General features: G+C 35.5%; 1 protein-coding gene and 1 pseudogene across 1 annotated transcript; one reads left to right on the top strand and one right to left on the bottom strand.

Annotated features, from left to right (window-relative positions):
- Nucleotides 1-836: 836 nt before the first annotated feature.
- Nucleotides 837-4070, bottom strand: LOC18046949 (disease resistance RPP13-like protein 4). The gene is given in 3 exon segments (XM_006442678.2): nucleotides 837-1017; nucleotides 1071-3392; nucleotides 4026-4070. Coding segments are annotated over 2 exon segments (2484 nt in total). The 5' UTR covers nucleotides 3374-3392; nucleotides 4026-4070.
- A 5786-nt stretch (nucleotides 4071-9856) lies between these two features.
- LOC18046951 overlaps nucleotides 9857-21639 on the top strand; it is a 34241-nt pseudogene continuing 22458 nt past the window's right edge.

Here is a 21639-nt window from a genome sequence, read left to right on the forward strand (position 1 = left end):
ATGCACTCAAAATCTTGATAAAAACCCCTCTTTTAAATTTACAATTGTAACCTCAAAGGAAAATTATAAATGACATTAAAAGACAAAGACAAGAACTCATCTGTGCTCAATTATTCATAATCTTCTATCACAAATACATGTACATTAATATTTGACTAAGATTTAATTAGTTTTATATTATTATCTAATAACTACCAATTATATTTCTAAAATGTTAGCAAAAAGTTCAATTCAATCTTGAATTTAAATCCTATTATTATGTGTGGCCTTTTCAGTACTTCATATGAGTTTTGCTTGGTCTCTTTAGGAACTATTACATAGTTTATGATTTTATCTCTTGTTTGGTTGTTGATGTTTTTTGAATTTTGATAATATATGTAACTTGCAAGTAGTTTGAGTTTTTTTTTTCTCATTTGCACAATGATTTAAAAGAATAAAAAAATGAAAAAGGTCAAGAGTAAAGTTTTGTATCCCAATATTCAAGTCCTAATTTAAGTTTCAGCTAATATAATACTGATATAACGTTCATCTATTGAATGGTAGTTAAATAATTTATTGAATGATAGTTAAATAATTTTAGAAGTTATAAATTATATTATCTAATAAATGAATGGTATTTGGATTTAAGTTAAGATTCAAATGTTGGGATGTCCAATATTATTGAAAACTTAATACAGTAACACTGGCCAAGTTCGAATATTCATCACACTCGAGAAACAGACAAATTGAATACATACCTCAAGAAGATCCAACAATAATACATGTCATGCTCTTATTTTATCATAAGTGGCTAGTATAATTAATGAAAGTAGCAGTGTACCATACATTCTGATTTCTCAATCTTGATTCTTCTTCCAGACAGCCGGCTTGTCAAGAGCAAAAGGGGAATTTTTCAGATTGAAGCAACGACTAACCTCTGCATAACGTAGTATAGGTAGGGATGGCAAAAATCCCCACGGGGACGGGTACCCTTGGGAATTTTCCCCATTCGGGGAGGGTATGAGGATCATTTCATACCTAATTTCTTATTCGAGAGGGGACGGGGATGAGGTGGAATCCCCTTCCCCTACTCATTTCCCCATTTTAATTTTTAATTTTATTTGTGCTTAAGATTAATCCATTTTGGCAGAATTTCGTGACGGTATCGCCTGAGGTAAAGCTCCTGAAGGCTCGGAGGAGGCAAAAGCCTATCCACCATCTGTGGTACATGTTTTTCTTTACAATCCTCTGCATCAACAGCTAAAACCTTGAGTTTCTCGAGCTGTGATAAGACATTCCATTCATCTTCCGAGATTTCACTCTCATTATTTATGGACATTCGTAGAACTCTTAGCTGCTTCAGTCCCAGCAGCTCGTTAAGTCGACAGCCTTGTGCGTTCGCCACCCGAAATCCAGACAGCTCCTGGAGATAAATTAGCTTCTTGAGTCCACGAGGTAGATACTGGAGAGGACAAGATCCGAGGTCCAAGATGATCAACTTCTTCAAACTAGTAATTGATGGATGTAGTTTGGTGCACCTCCTCAGAACAAGTATTTGGAGATTACGAAGCTTTTGAATTGAAGATGGGAGCTCAATATTGCCTGCAACTCCGCTTAAGTTGAGACATGCAAGGCGTTTAAGTGAAGAGATCTTATCCAATAGATCCTCAACATTAATTCGATCAAGCTTACAGTATGAGAAATCCAGCAGTCTCAGTGACATGAGCGATTTCACATTCCAAAGGGAAACTGGAGTGCTTGATTGCAGTATCAATGCCCTGAGCCTTGAACTTTTTTTCAGGGATTTTGGATCCATGTCACTGTTGAAACCGAACCATCGCGAGTCTTGTGTCAATTTCTGCCTGCCTTGTTCATCAAAGCTGCAAAAAGCCTCATCTTTTGCAATCTGAATGGTCATATCCCTGACCAGATCGTGCATCTTGCAACTATAGACCCTGCCATCATAGCCTCTTCGATGCACAACTTCAACCAAGCATCTGCTTACTAGCTCTGAAAGATAATCAAAGCTTAATTCCGTAGCAGTCCGATTGTCCCTGCCCCGGACGAGTCCTTCTCCCACCCACCAATGTACCATCTGTTCACCACTTATCTCAAAGTCGTCGGGATAAACAGAGAAACACAAGAGGCACTGCTTTAGATGTGTGGGGAGTTCATCATAGCTCAGTCGTAGAGAAGCCACCACCGAATTTTTCTCTCTTTCGGTTGTCAAATATATATAAAAATCATCATTGATTTTATTCCACTCACTAAGGGAATGGGCTTTTGGAGCAAGCAAGCCTCCTATTGTCTTGATTGCCAGCGTTAGTCCCCCGCATTTCATCAAGATCTCTCTACCTTTTTTATCAAACTCCTTATTGGGGCATTTTCCTTTGCTCGTTAAAAATGCATGCTTGCAGAGTAATGACCAACTCTCCTCTTCATTTAAAAGTTTTGGGCGATGAATTCTTGACTCATCAACTCCCATACTGTTGACAACGGTTTCATTTCTAGATGTGATGATAACGAAGCATCTTTTTTCAGTCGGATATAAATTCTTCCACCAATCTAGATTCATTCTCCACACATCATCCATTACAATGAGACAGGTCTTGTCACTGAGCCTCTGTTGAAGTTTGTGCAGCAAATAACTTTCTTCAATTCCCGATTCATCCTCTCCCAGCTGTTTCAACATGGCCCTCATGACTCGTTCCTCGCTGAAATTCTGAGAAACTGGCACCCATATCCTCTTCTCAAAGTATGCAACCATCTCTCTATCATTGAATATCTTTTGGGCAATGGTGGTTTTGCCTAAACCACCCATACCCACAATACCGATTTGCTGAAGCTTCTCATTACTGCTAAGGATCCACCCTTTAATCTTTTCCAAGTCCTTCTCCAAACCGATTATTTCAGATGGTTCCTGGTCCTCTGGGGAATATTTAAATATTTGGTATGATGAATTATTAGGCCCCTGCTGGATGATTGGCTGTTCTGCTCTTCCATACACCCCCAAGCTAGACTCCATTTTCTCAATCCGTGAATTGATATGCTTCAAATCGTTGCCTGTTTGGTATATGAAAAACAAGTCACGAAGTGAGAACCTGTGGCAAAACCCATCTTTCCGATATTCATCTCTAATTTGGCAATCCGTCATTATGTCATCAGCTTCATAAATTATTTTTCTCAGGTTAGGCAAGATCTTCTGTATGAACTCCCCCCAAGTTTTCTGCTTATCAGTGCAGGAGATGAAGGCAGTCATTAGCTCAAGCTTTGTCTTCATTGCCTCAAGCTGATCTTTAAAATCAAGTGCGTACTGAGCTTGAGTCAGCAAAGCAGAAAACATTTTCTCTATCAATGTCCCAATCATCGCCTCTGTCGCTTTCGACGCCGCCATATCCTCGGGCAAATGTTCCCTGTTAATTTCGTGTTCATTATCATCTCAGTAAAGTATACATCTTATGAGCTCGTATGGGCTTCTGCTACAACCATACAATCATGACACACATAAAGTACAGATGGCAGAAAAGAGACTAGCACTTTCAGTACTAGGAGGGACAAGACAAAATATATAATGGATTCATCTCACTTCCATGGGACTTGACAGAACATCTATCAGAATAGTGAAGTCACCCAACAACATTGATCAGAGTAAAATTGTGTCATATGCGTGAATCGACAGAATGATAGATTGTTACTAGTCAGAACATAATAATGTATCGAAAAAAAACTGAGAATTGAAGCTAAGGTCTAGCTCACTTTCTTAGGACTCAGGTCTTAGGTTCGAGCTTCAGTAGAACAAGTTACGAATTGGTTCTCTGCGTAACCAAGGATCAAATACAATAATTTATTGAAAATATATTTATCATAACTTTAAAATTAAGAGATACAACGACAAATATTAACTTAATAAAAGATCATCATCGACCGTCAAATTCTATAGACACGTTTATAAATTTTCATGTTTAAATTCACATCAATCAGAGATTTAGCAATTGCATGGGTGATGGTCGATGAATCGTAAAAGGGTTTTAAGCAGAAGCACTTACTGGAATCCTGAAAGTGTGTGTATGTATATAGCTTGACTGGGCTGAACAGAGAGTATGGTAGAACCTGAAACCCAAAAAACAAATTGAGTTTTAACAGTCAGAGTATATTGTTCAGCTAAATATAACAGAGTACCATGTAATCAAATTATTTTTATTTTACTTGTAATTCCTAGCTGGCTGTTCAACGTTTCGGTTCACTTACTCACTCACTAGCTCCCATCTGGCTCTGCTAATTTGATTTATATCGCTGATATTTATTATATAGCAGAAGAGATGCCAGAATTGATCAAATAACAAGCCACCTGCGCTTTGTATTTTGAGTTTACAAGAAAACTAGGTGAAAAATATTTGACTGATTAATTAAAGTTGCATTGATTAAAGTTGAAAGCTATTGGAATTTGGAGATAAGAGGCACTTTTATCCTCTTCTTTTCACAACAATCAAATTTTATTTAATAAAATATCATAAAAATTGTATTTTTAATTTTGATAAATTATAAATTTATGATTTGAATGAGATTGCATAGTTGCATAAAAAATTTAAGAAAAAAAATATTATCTTATTAGTTTATGGAAATTATTAATTTAGACCTTTAGCCCAAGTTAGGATTATGTAAAATTATTATATAATAGAGTTTATTAATTTATCTGAGTATTAAATTATAGTGGATTTACTATATTAACCTAAGTGGTGATCTTATTTGTAGTATTAGAGAAGTATTAACGGTATAGTTAATAGGAAGAAGAAGAATTGCGGTAAAAAGAGTGCGTGAAGAAAAAAATAAATCAAAATAATAATGATATTAAATTTTCTATTTTATTTCTTGCCTAATTAAGGATAATTTTGAGTTCATGTAAAATATGTAGGGATATTAAGGATAATTTTGAGTTCATGTAAAATATGTAGGGATATATATGAAATTATATTGAATATGAAATTGATTCTCAAAATTAACTTTTGAAAAGCTAATATCTCAATTCTTTTCAAAATCAGCTGTAAAATAATATATATTTATTTTATCTAAAGTGATTTTTTAAAAATATTTACCAAACAGTAAAGTTAACTTTTAGTTTTAAAAAGTATTTTTAAGCCTTGTAACAAAAATTCCAAACAAATCCCAAATTTTTCTAAATAACTAAGTATTGCATTACTTATAAATAAATTGAAGTGGTAGGTTATTCTGCCCCAACAGTCATTTCAAGCACGGGAGAATCCAAAATTTTAAAGTGCTCGGCCCAAAACTTTATACAAAATAATTATATAAAAATAGAAAAAAGTGTAATTCAAAACAAAGTATAACTAAAGTTGTACATTTTGCGGTTTTAAACAACAAAATTTATCAATTATGAATTCTAAATGAATAGTATCTACAATTTTTCTTTCAACATAAACAACCATACAATTTGAAAGAAACTTATGTTCCATCTTATCGCGAAGTGATGTCTTGATAAAGCTCACATAAAAATTAATAAATTAATTAATAATTACAAGCTTAATTAGCATGCTTAAATAAATTAAACAATTCAATTTTATTTAACTTTTTCATTTTAAAAAATTATTAGTGAAAAAATAACAACAATAAATCAACTCAAACTAATAAATCACAAAACTAATTACCAAAAAAAAAGCCAATCAAACATTCAAAATAATAAATTAAAATAAGATGTAAAATAAATCAATAAAATCTATCTAAAAAAATAAATAATTTATGCAAATTCTAAAAGTATAGTAATATACCAATAGAAAAATGTACAGATTGCAAAGAAATTGGAAGATATGAATGGATCATGAAATGTGAATTGATGAAGAATGAAGAATCGTGAAGGGTTTGGGAATTTTTTTTTGTTTTTTCTAACGGTGTCGGTGGAAGTAAAGGAAGAGTAATAATGATGGATGGTATTTTGTAATTAACAGTTGATGGTATTTTCGTAATTAACAATTAATGGCATTTTCGTAATTTTAATCAAACTAACTGATTTTTTCTTTTTCTTTTTTCTATACCGGGATCCGCGCCCTGATTTCAAGGCCAGTGTACCACATACAAGCAAAAGGTGCTGGATCGATTCCTCTCACTCGTTTGAATGTTCGAATGTCTGGGGTCACATACCATCAATAATTAGTTTGCTTATCAAGAAAAGAAGAACTTTTTCAAAAAGCAAAAGAAAAAAAGAAGACTGATAAAATCACGAGAATATGTACTTTTGCTTTGCATGTGAATTCGCACTCAAAGGGCCCGATAAAACCTGAAAATATTAATTTATACTATTCTTGTTTAATTTTTAACAGGCATGAAGGACAATTATAGGCTGTTTAATTTATATGAAGAGAATCAAAATAAAAGAAGAAAGGGGAAACTGCTTTATTGACAATAGGAAAATGAAAGTAAATGAAAGCAAATTTTAGGAAGGTTATTGCATTCTTGAATGTTTTCATTGATGGTTTATCTAAATGTAATCTAGGTAGCTCAATTTGTGGTGGTGTTTTTTGAGATTACACGGGATCTTTTTAGGTGCTTTTGGTCTTTCTTTAGGCACTAACACTGACTACTTTGCTGAAATAGGCAGCTACGTTGGCTACTGAATTTGCTCATGGCAAGGGTTGGTATCGTCTTTGGCTAGAAAGCGACTCTATTTCCAATCCTTCGCTCGATCCTCCATGGGGTATTCATAACAGATGATTGAATTGTTGTAATCTCCTCAACTCTATGGCGTTTAGATTCTCTCATATCTTTTGAGAAACTAATTATGTGGCGGATCATTTAGCTAACTTAAGTCTTATTTGTGGGTCTCTCACATGGTGGCAGACTCCGCCTTCAGATATTTTGGAGTTAGTTTCTCATGATGCCAATGGGTTTCTAAAATATCATTTTATTTAGTTGCCTCTTTTGGTTTAACTTCTTACTTTTTTCTTTTTTCTACTTTAACTTCTTACAAATTTTAAGGAATAAGACTCATTATATCCCTTATTATCTACTCTGGTATGCCAGTTCCCACTGGGCCGTTGGGGATGGAGCTCAGGATTGGCTATGTAACATGTCTCAGTGGTATGACTAAGGTGCTTGCAGGAAGGACAGTAGAGTGGGATTTTCTCAAAAATTACACTTTGCCAAAATCTAGAATCTCCCACACCGATTCGTATCCGTGGCAACGGAGGTTGAGTGACATCATACTCCACTAATACCTAGGTACATAAGGACGAGCTAAAGAGATAGTAGCTTGGTCAATTCGCAATGGCTTACTAATAGCTGATGCAATAGAAAATAATGCTTCCTTACAGTGCATGAAGTGGACATGCAAGTAAGGAAACGATATCCATACTAGGACTATAGGGGACTTCTCGAAATATCAAAAATTGGTGGTCCATTTAAAAATTCTCATGACACTTCCGTTGATGTACCATGTCTGCCTAACCCATAGGCAAGAGTAGTCCTTCTCAACATCCAATTGAATTAACACATGTCGATTATCTAAAAGGGACACCTTAGAAATTCCCTTCAATCTCAAAGTAGTAAAAAATTTATGAATTAATTCCATACTAGTATGTTGTAAGAAATTTTACCTACCAATGTCAGCTTGAAAGGAATGACCATCGCTTGAATTTCCGTGGTGGAAAATTGCAAGTTAGCCTCTCCCTCGAAGGCAGTGACGGTCTTGATCGGAATTGTCGAGCTGGTTGAGCCGTTTATAATATCCACATAAGATTTTTTTTGTGGGTTTATTTTGATTCAGATTGGGGACAAAATTCAAAACTGAGGTATAAGAGGGTGCAGACGTGGGCTGAGAGGTATTTTGGATCAATGGATCATTCTACCGTCAGGTACTCCACAACCATTAGATACTCCACGACCTGAGCCTTCCATCAGTAAGCAGATTGCAGATGCGGGGTCTCCGATTGTCTTACCTGCGGAGAATCGAGCTAACGCTACAAACTCTACTCCCATTTAAGAGCCAATGGGCCAGAATGTCACGACTCATGATTCTAGGATCCGAGAACTTGGTGAGTATAATCTACATTTTCATCGAGCATCCAGCACAAATTTTAGGCATTACAATTCTCATACTGATAATGATGATAGTTTTGATGAGAACCTGGCAAATAATGACCACTTTCTATCTGCACCTGAGAATTCTGAGAGAATTAACTATAGTCCTGATTTTAACGTTGTCGGTCATTCGAAAAAGGGCATTAAGTAACTTACCGGCTGCAAGTATCGTAAGAGATATTATCACCGTCTACATTAGTCATTTTATTATGCTTCTTATGTTAGGCTATGCCTTAATCATTTCTTTTACTGTTGTATTTATTTCTCTTGATTAGAGGTTTTGGTTTATGTCCCCCTACAGATGCATTTTTCATTATCTGTTCTAAATGACAAATAGGGGTCCCGCTCAACCCCCCACCAACGAGTGGTATTCGCATAAAAAAAAAGTATGTTAGTGGGATTAAATAGCCATACCCCATTGATTTAGGTTAATGTACTAAATAGATCAACATCAACTATTGAATTTGTAATAAAAAAATGTCAACTATTGTGTTTGGCTGCGGTGGCCTTTGAAAAAAAAAGACTCATTATATCCCTCAGGACAGTTGTAATTCCCTTCTTTTATTTTTTGATAAATTAATTCTGTTTATAAAAAAGAAAAAAGAAAAAAGAAAATTGACCAGGATTATTACTCTATGTATTAGCATTAAATCACACATTATTAATGAAATAAAAATGATATGATAGATCCAATTTTAGTAGGTTTGCTGAGTTTAATTAAAGGCGAATTAAACAAATTAATGTGTAAAAATAAAATAAACAAGAGGATTTTTACATGGTTCGGGATTCAAATCCTTGTGTCCATAGAGTCACATTTAGATATCAAATAATTCACTACGTTCAAGAGATTACAAACTATTGGAATCTTACAGAGTATGAGACACGCTCTAGTGATTGTGGCCACCTTGTCATAACCTAACCAAGTGAATACCTCGCGTGCACCACACGTCTTGATGGAATCTGATTCAGCCACTGTGGTTTCTTGGGCTATTTCAAGTGGATTTGTGCGGTGGGATTTTGCTTATCTCCTTGGTCGTGTTCGGGCATTGGCTTCTAGCCCATCTATTGTTATTAGACATGTTTTTCGAGAAGCTACATCAGCTGCTGACTTTATGGCCAACTAGGCTTGTACTCATCAGACTTGTCAGCGATTTCAATCCTAGAGACTTCCAGCTGGTTTATCGGGCATTTTGCATTTGGATACTCTCAAAATTCCAAATATTCGACATTAATCAGATTTGGATTGGTTATATATTGATCGCTAAATCATTTACTTTACTTCTCTTGAGAGGTTTTGATTTATATCCCCCTCCTTATATTCATTGATTGATTATTGATTTATTTACAGATAATGATCTGGCCTAACCCCACCACCTTGGTGGATTTTTAATTAAAAAAAAAAAGTAAACGTGCTTCTTATGTCCAATAGCTTTCGACATTAATCAATCACAAATATATTAAACTTTAATCATCCCTTTGACAAATACTTTCTAATTACCCAAATAGATTCGACTTTAATTAATCCATCACAACGTTTTTCACCTCGTTTTCCTTTTTAGCTTTTTCCTTTTCCTTTTCTGAATTGGATAATTACTCATGTACCCTCAAAATACAAAGCACAGGTGTGCGTTATTTAATCAAGACTGGCATCTCTTCTCCTATATAAAAATATCGGCAATAGAAATGTTCGAATTAGTGCAGCCAGACAAGAGCTAGCTAGCTAGTGAGTGAGTGAGCGAGCTGAAAGTTTAGAACAGCCAGCTAGGAATTAAAAGTTAAAAAAAAAAAAATGGATGAACGTTCTGCTGGGCATCGCGTGGTTCTAATTACTAAGACTGTTTTCTTACTAACTTTGTTTGTTCTTTGTCAACTTGGCTCCAAGTTCAAATTTCGGAGTGCTGCTGAAAATGGTATTGAAGTAGGTGATCTACCTCGTGGTGAAGGTAATATATGCTAATAATTCTTTGTATCTCATGTAAATTCCATAATTTTAGAGGGTTTTTGGTTCTCTAGAATGCGGTTTGCATTATTATATACATACAAGTACATAAGAATTAAGCTAATTATTTGAATCAGATGTCTGAATTTTTAATATACATATATAGTCGTATATATGCATGATGTGTTGTAATATATATATATATATATATATACACGTACACACACACACACACACACACACACACACACACACACACACACACATATATGAGTGTGTGTGTGTGTAGTACATAAATTTACAAATAGAGAATATCTTAAAAGAAAAAAAAAAACTCTATTATAATGTATTTTGTCTGATAGTATATTGAAAATATGTGTTTCTTTGTCTTTTAACTTGTCTCTTACATTATAAATTCCCTTATTTTAAAATCAAGAAATGTTCCAATCCAAGATCTTAAATTTTGTTATAGTCCGTGAAAGCTATTAAATTTAATGTTTGTGAAAATTATTAAGGCATGTGGTTTAATAGTAATTTAATGCATGTAAAACTTATTAAGCCATGAGGTTTAATAGTATAATTACATAACACTATTAAACCGCACGACATAATAGCTTTTCCGAACTTTATATATAAATGCAGATGTCTTCATTTTTTTAAATGCAGACTCGGGATAACACCATATAGTATCAACATGTTTTTATCATTTTTTGCAATTAACTATAATACAATACAATGTTTTATCCGTGCTAGATAATGACTATATATATATATATATATATATGAATATGATCAATAATTATCAGGTGCGCATAAATTCTCTGTATTGAGAATTGGTAAAAGTTAAAACAAACGAAATTATAATTAGATAGCAAATTCGATAATGCATGCAACTTTTAAAAATTAATTAAGAGTTGAACGAATGTTTGTCTTGTAGCTATATAGCTGGCATAGATCCATTTGCTCATGATCAGTTTAACAACATTTCTTGTCGGAAATATTATTGGCAGTGGCCGGTCTCACGGACATGATGTCCAGTTTGCAGTGGAGGGCACAACTACCCAAATTTAGTTCATATTGCCGTGAGACGCCAAAGCTTAGTTCCAATATTACCATCACTTGGCTCGTCGATAAAGGGACCCCGCACATCTCCGGCATGTATATGTTCCAACTCTAATCTAATTACTTGCCTTGACAGTCATAACAAAAGCAAGGCTAATTTCCATTATTAACTGCATGTTAATCATTTTGTATACAGAATCATGGAGAGAGTAGGCTTAACTGGAAAAATCCCAGAACGTGTGGCTGCTCTGACATACCTGCAGATACTGTATGTACAATTAATTAATTAATTAATTCAATGATCAATCATTTTGCATAAGCTTTTATAACTAAATTTAATAAATTAAACAACTATATATATATATATCGTGGTAAGCTTGGCTCTTGCCTTAATTAATACATGCATACATATTTGATATGGTTTTATACATGTCAAAACTCAACAGCGATCTATCCGACAACACAATTCATGGTTCCATTCCTTACCACATTGGGTATTTATTTCAGCTTATCACTCTGTAAGTCCTCACTTGCCGCAAGTAATTCAATTATAGCTCCTTTTTTCTTTTTCTTTTTCCTTTTCGTCAGACACACTCTGGATTTGTGTGATGACTATAGATTTATCAAAAAATCAATTAACTGGGACCATACCAACAAGCTTGGGGAATTTGAGGAACCTACAAATGCTGTAAGTCTTTTATTAGTTACTACGATCATTTAGTTAAAATTATTCCTTCATATTTTGTCTCTAAGTGAAGTGTCAGATTGAGATTCTCTCCTCCACTATCCTGAATTTTTAAAGCTCTATTGACATTTGTTATTAACCAGTTGGCCAGGCCCTTGGGGGCCAACTGCCAATAACAGACGGCATTGAATTCGAAGAGGATCCAAATCGGTGAAGTGTCATGCCATCCCAAGGAATTTTAGTCGACATTTCAAATTTTTAAGATTCAAATTTTAGGATGTTTTATCATTACTATATAATTTTGTACGTTATGCATGCTTTTTCACACACACACACACACACAAAGAGATATGAAATCTCAATGGATAGAAGATTTTTGGTTCCCTTCATTTTCTTACTATGAAGTACCATCATACGTCTATGATTTCCTGCCGTAGCGATCTGGGCCAGAACTTACTCACGGGGAAGATACCACCATCGTTGGGGCGCTTGTCATCTCTTCAAACATTGTAAGAATCTTCACATGCAATGCAATTTATTTTATTGTTTTTTAGGCAAATCTAAAGGGTACAAGAAAAATTTTACTACCGAGGGCACAAAAAAAAAGACACTTAAATGAGGATACGCAATGAATCTTATCCTTTAAAAATTAAGAAAACAAAACATATGACCAATATGAAAAACGAAGAGCAACATAGCAATAATTACTAGGAAACAAAATGCATGTAACAATGCACATACAACCATAAACTACCTGAACCCATAGCTTTGGAAGACCTTGAGCATGTTTAACAAATGAAAGGCAAAATAGCAACAGGAGAATCCGGCCACCAAAAAAACTCAGATTCCACAACTCCCATATTTAGCCAATTTATCTGAAAATATGAGTAAATCGCACTTAACATTTGCTCCGCAAAATCCGACAGTTCTTTCAACGAAAAATTCGGAAGTAAAATATTGAAATATTCAATTAATTAGTTACTCCAAAAATTGCATTTGCATTTATCTTACTATGTACTTCTGGGCATTTTAGGCAACTATGGAGCAATCAGCTATCGGGGGAAATTCCTCGTGAACTGGGAGACCTTTCTCAGCTCGGGGTTTTGTATGAAATCTCACTCTACTTTTAAAATTATAAAGCCAGCTGCTTAAATCAATAATTAGCTTATTTCTTTGAAAATACAATACAATTTTTAATTTCATATATATTTTCTAATATATAGATCTGTGCCGGAGAATGGACTCAGAGGTACACTCCCACCAGAACTTGGAAAATTAAGCAATCTTCAAGAATTGTAAGGGTGTGTGTAAGTAGTTATTTATAGAATTTATAAAATGGTTAATTAGGATGTTGATCTCGTCGTGTACATATATGCTTGTAACTAATTATGTACTAAATATATGCTTGTACTTGAAAAGTCATTTATACGTGCACACGTGCACGCGCGTGCTCACATATTGGCTGGTATGCAATTATTATATGTCAATCATTCATCTACGTACGTACCAACACCACAATAAAATTTACAACACTTTTTTCAGGAAATATAACCTAAAAGTAACTTTCATGTGGTTGCAGGTGGTTGACATCCAACAATTTAAGGGGGGATTTGCCAAAAGATTATGAGAATCTAAAGAATCTGACGATTTTGTAAGTGTCCTGTTTGTTCATTTTCTAATTGTTATTGTTGTTGTTATTTTTAAGGATTGTAATTAATTTGGCCTAGATTTTTCTTGCTTATTGTTTGAAGTCTGCAAATATCAGTAGTGGAAATTTTATTTGTCAATGCAGGGAAATAGCTGGGAATAATTTGTCTGGTCCGATCCCCATATTCATTGCAAAATGGGTCAACCTCTATTCTCTGTAAGCCTATTCATTTTATTCTTTTATGTGTCAACTGAAACTTGGGTACTCTCTGTTGAAAAGTCAGCCCACAAAGCTTATTTTCTACACGGTTTTTTCTTGACAAATTGGAGGTTGGTGGCACAAATATTTGACAGGTTGTTGCCATGCATGCATTCAACTTTGGATAAGCAAATTTGAAGACAAATTCCTAAGGTAGGTGCCTAATTTATGTTGACAATTTTGTTGGGGTTGGTGCAATAGTGCACCCGATTTTTCCTTATAAATAGAAGGCAATTCCTCATTTGTTAATCATCCCAATTTGAGAGAAGGAGAGAGCAATTGCAAGTGAGTTCTTTGAGAGAATTTGAGAGAGCTTCCACTTGAGTGTTCTAGTGAGATTCCATTTGGGTGTATTGGGGTTGTGGGTTTTGTGAGTTTTTCCCACTTTTTTAAATTTCCATTGTTAGTAAAATTATCTTTCAGTTTTTGCCCGTGGATGTAGGCATTACGCCGAACCACGTAAATCATTGTGTTATATTTTCTTTGCATTTGTTTAACATCACATTTATATTTCTTCAGAAGTTGCAGTATTAGTAATTGCTCAACCCACGTTTCCGCAACAAGTGGTATCAGAGCCGACGGTTTGTACTTGGGAGTATACGGTACTGTTCACTTATACGGTACTATTCCTATATATGGTACTGTTTACAAATACGGTGGAGACGATCATTTATACTTGGGAGACAGTTTATTGTAAGTAGTGTGTATTTTTACATATCTAGGAAAGTTCTGTCAACAAAGGCGATAAGAGTCTAAGGATTCTGGTTTTTAATTGGGACCGAGTTCCCATCCAGTCTCCTTTAAACTTTCTTGGTGCATTTATTCACGCGAAATAAACATCATAGAGGTTGTTTTTTAAGTGTAAATAATTGTTGAAGAAATTGATAATTTGAGATAAAAAGGATGGCAGAGGCATCGTCGTCGTCTTCATTAGCGAGAACTACTGTGACTAATGCAAAGTTTGAAGTGGAGAAATTCGATGGTACCAATAATTTTGGTGTGTAGCAATGTGAGGTGTTGGATGTCTTATGTCAACAAGAGTTGGAGGTTGCTCTTGAAGAAAAGCTTGACGTGATGGATGACAAGGAGTGGATAAAAATCAATAGACAGGCATGTGGTACTATTTTCTTATGTCTGGCTAAAGATTAGAAATATTATGTCATAAGGGAGACATCGGCAAAGAAATTGTGGGAGACACTGGAAGAAAAGTATATGAAGAAAAGTCTTGAAAATAGGCTTTATATGAAAAAGAAACTCTATCGATTTACATATACACATGGCATGTCAATGAATGACCACGTGAACTCATTCAACCAGATATTGGTGGATTTGCTAAATCTGGATGAGAGATTTGAAGATGAAGATAAGGCATTGTTGTTGTTGAATTTCCTTCCTGATGAATATGATCATCTCACCACTACTTTGCTTCATGGGAGGGACAATGTCACATTCGATGCTGTATGCAGTGCATTGTACAACTCTGAGACCAGAAAGAAAGACAGAAAGGATCACAGAGATACAGTTACAGAAGCACTGACAGCGAGAGGTCATTCGCAAAGCCGCAAACCTGGAAAAAGGAACAAGTCTAAAGGGAGACCTGCCAAAGATGAATGTGCTTTTTGTCGCGAGAAAGGGCATTGGAAAAAGAATTATCCTAAGTTACAAAAGGGCAAGCCTACTTCTAATGCATGTGTAGCAGAGCATGATGAGGGGTCAGACTTTAGTTTGGTTGGCATGACATTGATATGTCACTTAGATGAGTGGATTTTGGATTCGGGTTGTACTTATCATATGTGTCCTAACAAGGGCTGGTTTTCTAACTTCAAGGAGCTAGACGGTGGAGTTGTTTTTATTGGCAATGACAATGCTTGTAAAACCATGAGAATATGTATAATCCAATTAAAGAATCATGATGGCTCAATCCAAGTTTTGACAGATGTTCGCTATGTGCCAAGCTTGAAGAAAAATCTCATCTCATTAGGAGTCTTAAAATTTAAAGGGCTCACAATCACTTTAAGAGATGGATTGTTGAAGATAGTAGCTGGGGCGCTGACAGTGATGAAAGGCACAAGAAGAAATAACTTGTACTATTTCCAAGGAAGTATAATTATTGGATCAGCATCAATAGATTCTGGAAAAGATGCAGATTCAGAAGCAACCAAGTTGTGGCATATGCGTTTGGGACATGCTGGTGAAAAAGCTTTGCAGACTTTAGCGAAGCAAGGCTTATTGAAAGGTACAAATTCTTGCAAATTAGAATTTTGTGAACATTGTGTTCTGGGCAAGCAAACAAGGGTAAAGTTTGGTTCAGCAATTCATGATCCAAAAGGAATTCTGGACTATGTTCACAGTGATATGTGGGGACCTACCAAAATAGCTTCTTTGGGAGGTATGCACTATTTTGTTACTTTTGTTGATGATTATTCAAGAAAAGTGTGGGTGTATTTAATGAAGAACAAAAATGAAGTTTTGGGCATATTTCTGAAATGGAAGAAAATGGTCGAGACTCAAACTGGTCGAAAGGTCAAAAGACTTCACTCAGACAATGATGGTGAGTATAAGAATGATCCATTTCTTCAAATATGCCAAGATGAGAGTATTGTGCGACATTTCACTGTTCGAGATACACCACAACAGAATGGGGTGGCAGAACGCATGAACCGGACTATACTGGAGAAAGTTCGGTGTATGTTGTCCAATGCTGGATTGGGCAAAGAGATTTAGGCTGAGGCAGTTGTATATGCGTGCCATCTAATCAACAGTTTGCCATCTACTGCAATTGAGGGCAGAACACCCATGGAGATGTGGACTGGTAAACCTGCTACTGATTATAATTCTTTACATGTTTTTGGTTCAACTGCTTATTATCATGTAAATGAATCTAAGTTAGACCTAAGGGCAAAGAAAACATTGTTCATAGGTATAACTGGTGGAGTAAAAGGATACCATCTCTGGTGTCCTGTTACGAAGATGATTATTTTCAGCAGAGATGTAACTTTTGATGAATCAGCCATGTTGAAACAAAAAGATTCTTAAGAGGATGACAAGACTAGTAGCACTTTGCAGCAGGTAGAGTTTGAAAAAGTTAAAGCTGATCCAGCTGGTGTCGATGAGATGGATAGTGATTCTCCATCAACCGAAGATGATGAAGAGGTTTTGACTCAGGAACCTTCACAGCAACAAGATTCAATTGCATATAGAAGGCCACGCAGAGAGATTCGTAGACTTGCTCGCTTTGTTGATATGGTGGCCTATGCACTTCCAATTGTAGATGATGATGTTCCTTCCACTTACAGAGAAGCAGTAAGTAATTCAGAAAGTATATAGTGGACGAAAGCAATGAACGAAGAAATGCAGTCTTTTCACAAAAATGAAACTTGGGAGTTAGTTACACTGCCCAAGGAGAAGAAGGCAATTGGGTGCAAATGGGTATATGCAAAAAAGAAGGATTTCCTCGTAAAAATAAAATTCAATACAAGGCTAGATTGGTAGCAAATGGTTACACTCAGAAGGAAGGAATAGACTACAATGAGGTATTTTCTCTAGTTGTGAAACACTTGTCTATTCGAATTTTGCTAGCCATGGTTGCGCAATTTGATATTGAACTAGTTCAACTTGATGTAAAAACTGCATTTTTACACAGTGATTTGGAAGAGGAAATCTACATGAGTCAGCCAAATGGATTTAAGGTTGCTGGAAAAGAAAATTGGGTTTGCAAATTGATAAAGTCGCTTTATGGATTGAAACAATCTCCAAGGCAGTGGTATAAGCGATTTGATCGATTTATGAAAGAGCAAAGGTACACAAGAAATAAATTTGATCATTGTATAGATTTTCGCAAGTTACAAGAAGGATCTTTCATTTATTTGCTATTGTATGTCGATGATATGCTAATAGCATCGAAGAGCAAAGATGAGATTGAGAAGTTGAAGACTCAACTCAATCAAGAATTTGAAATGAAAGATTTAAGTGAAGCCAAGAAGATTCTTGGCATGGAGATATGCAGAGATAGAGCTCGTGGTAAAGTAAGCTTGTCTCAGAAGCAATATTTGAAGAAGGTACTACAACAGTTTGGCATGACTGAGCAGACAAAACCTGTGAGTACCCCGTTGGCTTCTCATTTCAAGCTTTCTGCACAATTATCTCCTTCAACAGATGCGGAACGAGAATACATGTTACAAGTTCCGTATTTAAATGCAGTGGGTAGCTTGATGTATGAAATGGTGTGTACAAGGCCTGACATTTCACATGTAGTTGGTATAGTGAGCAGATATATGCATAATCCTGGTAAAGGACATTGGCAAGCTGTGAAATGGCTTTACATTCAGAAGACCGTGAATGTTGGTTTACTATTTGAAAGAGGTGATACACTTGGTCAAGGTGTGATTGGGTACGTTGATTCTAATTATGCTGGTGATTTGGACAAACGACAGTCAACCACCAGATATGTATTTACTTTTGCTGGAGGGCCAATTAGTTAGAAGTCTACACTACAGTCTACAATTGCACTGTCGACCACAGAGGCCGAGTACATGGCAATTACAGAGGCTGTTAAAGAGGCTATTTGGTTACAAGGTTTGCTTAAAAACTTGGGATTGGCACAAGAGCACATTAATGTGTATTGCGATAGTCAGAGTGCTATTCACTTAACGAAGAACCAAGTTTATCATGCGCGTACGAAGCACATCGATGTACGATTTCACTTTGTGCGGGAAATTATTGATGAGGGGAAGATTCTTCTTCAGAAAATTAAAACTGCGGATAATCCCATAGATTTGTTGACCAAGGTAGTGATGGCGATCAAGTTTGAGCATTGTCTAAACTTGATCAACATCTTACAAGTTTAAAAGCAGCCAGAGAAGGCAGAAACTAGAAGGTAGTTTGTTGATAGTCGGCTCAGATTTACTAAATCTTCGCCGAGGTGGAGAATTGTTGAAAAGTCAGCCCACAAAGCTTATTTTCCACACGGTTTTTTCTTGACAAATTGGAGGTTGGTGGCACAAATATTTGACAGGTTGTTGCCATGCATGCATTCAACTTTGGAGAAGCAAATTTGAAGACAAATTCCTAAGGTAGGTGCCTAATTTATGTTGACAATTTTGTTAGGGTTGGTGCAATAGTGCACCCCATTTTTCCTTATAAATAGAAGGCAATTCCTCATTTGTTAATCATCCCAATTTGAGAGGAGAGAGCAATTGCAAGTGAGTTCTTTGAGAGAATTTGAGAGAGCTTTCACTTGAGTATTATAGTGAGATTCCATTTGGGTGTATTGGGATTGTGAGTTTTGTGAGTTTTTCCCACTTTTTTAAATTTCCATTGTTAGTAAAATTATCTTTCAGTTTTTACCCGTGGATATAGGCATTACGCCGAACCACGTAAATCATTGTGTTATATTTTCTTTGCATTTGTTTAACACCACATTTATATTTCTTCAGAAATTGCAGTATTAGTAATTGTTCAACCCACGTTTCCGCAACACTCTCTGTGTAAACAATCTACTTTTGTTGGAGTTTAATAATTTGCTACATAAAACTGTTAACCAAACTCTGACATATACTCCGTTGGCAAACCACGCTAAGTAAAGGTAGGAATATGGGCTGGGTAGAATGGATATCCCTCTGTAATTAAAGGTAGAAATGTATGTTGTATCATAATAAATTTGACCCAGAATAGTCGCAGCATATAGATTTCTCACAGAAATCTGATGGGAAATAACTTCAAAGGGGAGCTGCCTCCAGAAATTTTAATATGTCAAGCCTTTAATTTTTGTAAGAACAATTAATAATAATCCAAACTCTGCTCTCTCTCTCTCTCTCTCTCTCTATATATATATATATATATAGTAGTTTTCTGATAAGGGATTTTAAAGTGCGGGAAAGTCCGGGAAAGCTTTAAAACCACACGGCTTTGAAGGCTTACAGTTTTAAACCTTTAAAACCATGCGGTTTAAAAAGTTTCCCGTACTTTCCCGCACTTTAAAATTCCTGATTGGAACATTTCTCTCTCTATATATATATATCAAAGTCAAATGGTGGTCAAAATTTGATGAACAATCTAAATTAACTGACTCCTTAATCCGAAATTGGCTTTCTGCCAAAGGATTACTTGAACCAACCATTAAATCTTCCAAAGCCCAACAAACCTTTTTAACCCAAAAATCCAAAGCCCAATCTCTTTTATCCAGTGCTAAAACTGAAGAAGAGTATTTTAAAGTTATGCAACAACTTCTCGCCACGAGGTCTGAAACATCTGTTGCAAGTTCCTCCTCAAGCACCTCCGGAGATGAAGAGCCTTTTAGTTCCCTTGGTGATGAAAATGAAGATGACTGCTTCGACATATTCTCCCCATTAAAGCATTCCAAATAATTATTGTAATCATATAAAAAAAAAGGTATTTATTTCTTGTAATTGTACTTTCTTCGGGTGGTCCTCTGGACACAAGTGAGAGCGCACATGTCTCTTCACCCGTATTGTATTTCTACAAAGTCACTATTCCAACATACGCTCCAAAGATCACTGTTACATACGATCCAAAGCTTACTGTTTGCTTCAAACTCCGCTACAGTGAACAATGCAGAGTTCCAAAGATTACTGTATACTACAGCTCCGCTACAGTCTACAGTGTAAAGCTCATTTTGTATATAAATCTGAAGGAAGACTTAGACTCCTCAGATTTTCATTTTTTTCAAGTTTAGAACTTCTCTCTCTCTTCTTCTCTCCCTTCTCTCTAAAACTCTCTCTCTCTCTCTCTCTCTCTCTCTCTGGGAATAGGAATCAGGAATCAGAAGACAAAAGGAAATTTTCCTGTCTTCGGATTAATTTCCCATAATTTCCCTTTCTTATCTACAAAGCAAAAGCATTCGATGTAAGCATTTCATTTCCAGTTTTTATTTTAAAAGCACTTGTCAATTTTATTTAAAGCTTTCCATGTATGTTTAAGATTTTTGTACTTTAATTTCCGCAATTTAATTTAAAGCATTTAAAATTTTATGCATCTTTTGCAGACTGATCTGTATCAGATCTGCCATAAAACTGCTACGTTCCTCTGAGGCAACGAGACCAGATCTCAATCCTCAGTTGTATTTTTCTCTTCTCCCTCATTTCCTTCAGAGCACCATTTCTGGGATCCAGATCTGGTACTGTGTATGCACCCTAGCCTTTAGATGTATTGATATTAGCACATTACAAACCCAAGGAGGGGGGCAACTTTAGATTGTTCATCAAATTTTGACCACTATTTGACTTTGAAAGTTCTTTGAAGGATGATTTGAGATTCTTGGGTGTGATACCTAAGGTTCCACATCCAGACCCATGGAAGGAAGAAGTTTGTACAGAAACAGAGAAAAGGAGGAAACATTTTTTCGGAATCAGAAGGAACATAGTGGGCTTTAAATAAGTTTAAACAATGGATGGCATTTGGAGTTAAGATTTGAGGTATTGGGCCAAAGAAATTCCACCAATGATGGAACCAATTTGGGAGGCTTTGAACGGTTATTTTGGAGTTAAAGAAAAATAACCAAGAATGGGATTTCTTTGGATTTTGAATAAAAAATGTGTTGTAATAGGCCTGTTGATAATCCCAATAGGAATAGGTCAAGCAATGTGGTAAACGCATTTGAAAATTGGAGGGAAATCTTTTTTGGTTGTGGAGTAGATCACCCCACTGGTTTGGGCTCAAGACTTTTAAGATTGTGGCCGTAGAATAGACCGGCTCAGAATGGGAGTCACTGAGATAAAAATGTTTGAATTTGACTGACTCAGTGGCTTCCAAAATGCTTTGATAATAAGGCTGTGGTTTTGTTAAATCCCATGGTTTAAAAAACCAGCCTTTAGGGAAAAACTTTGTAAGTGTTTGAAATGGGTCAGTATGGTAAAACCCATCTTCGATAGATAAAATATTTTGGAAATGGGCTTTATCAAACCAAACCGAGGTTTTCTTTGTTGGTTGTGAAAGAACAATTTGTGAAGATGAACTTTCACC

The sequence above is a fragment of the Citrus clementina genome, unplaced genomic scaffold (assembly GCF_000493195.1).
Source record: "Citrus clementina cultivar Clemenules unplaced genomic scaffold, Citrus_clementina_v1.0 scaffold_3, whole genome shotgun sequence".
Taxonomy (NCBI): domain Eukaryota; kingdom Viridiplantae; phylum Streptophyta; class Magnoliopsida; order Sapindales; family Rutaceae; genus Citrus; species Citrus x clementina.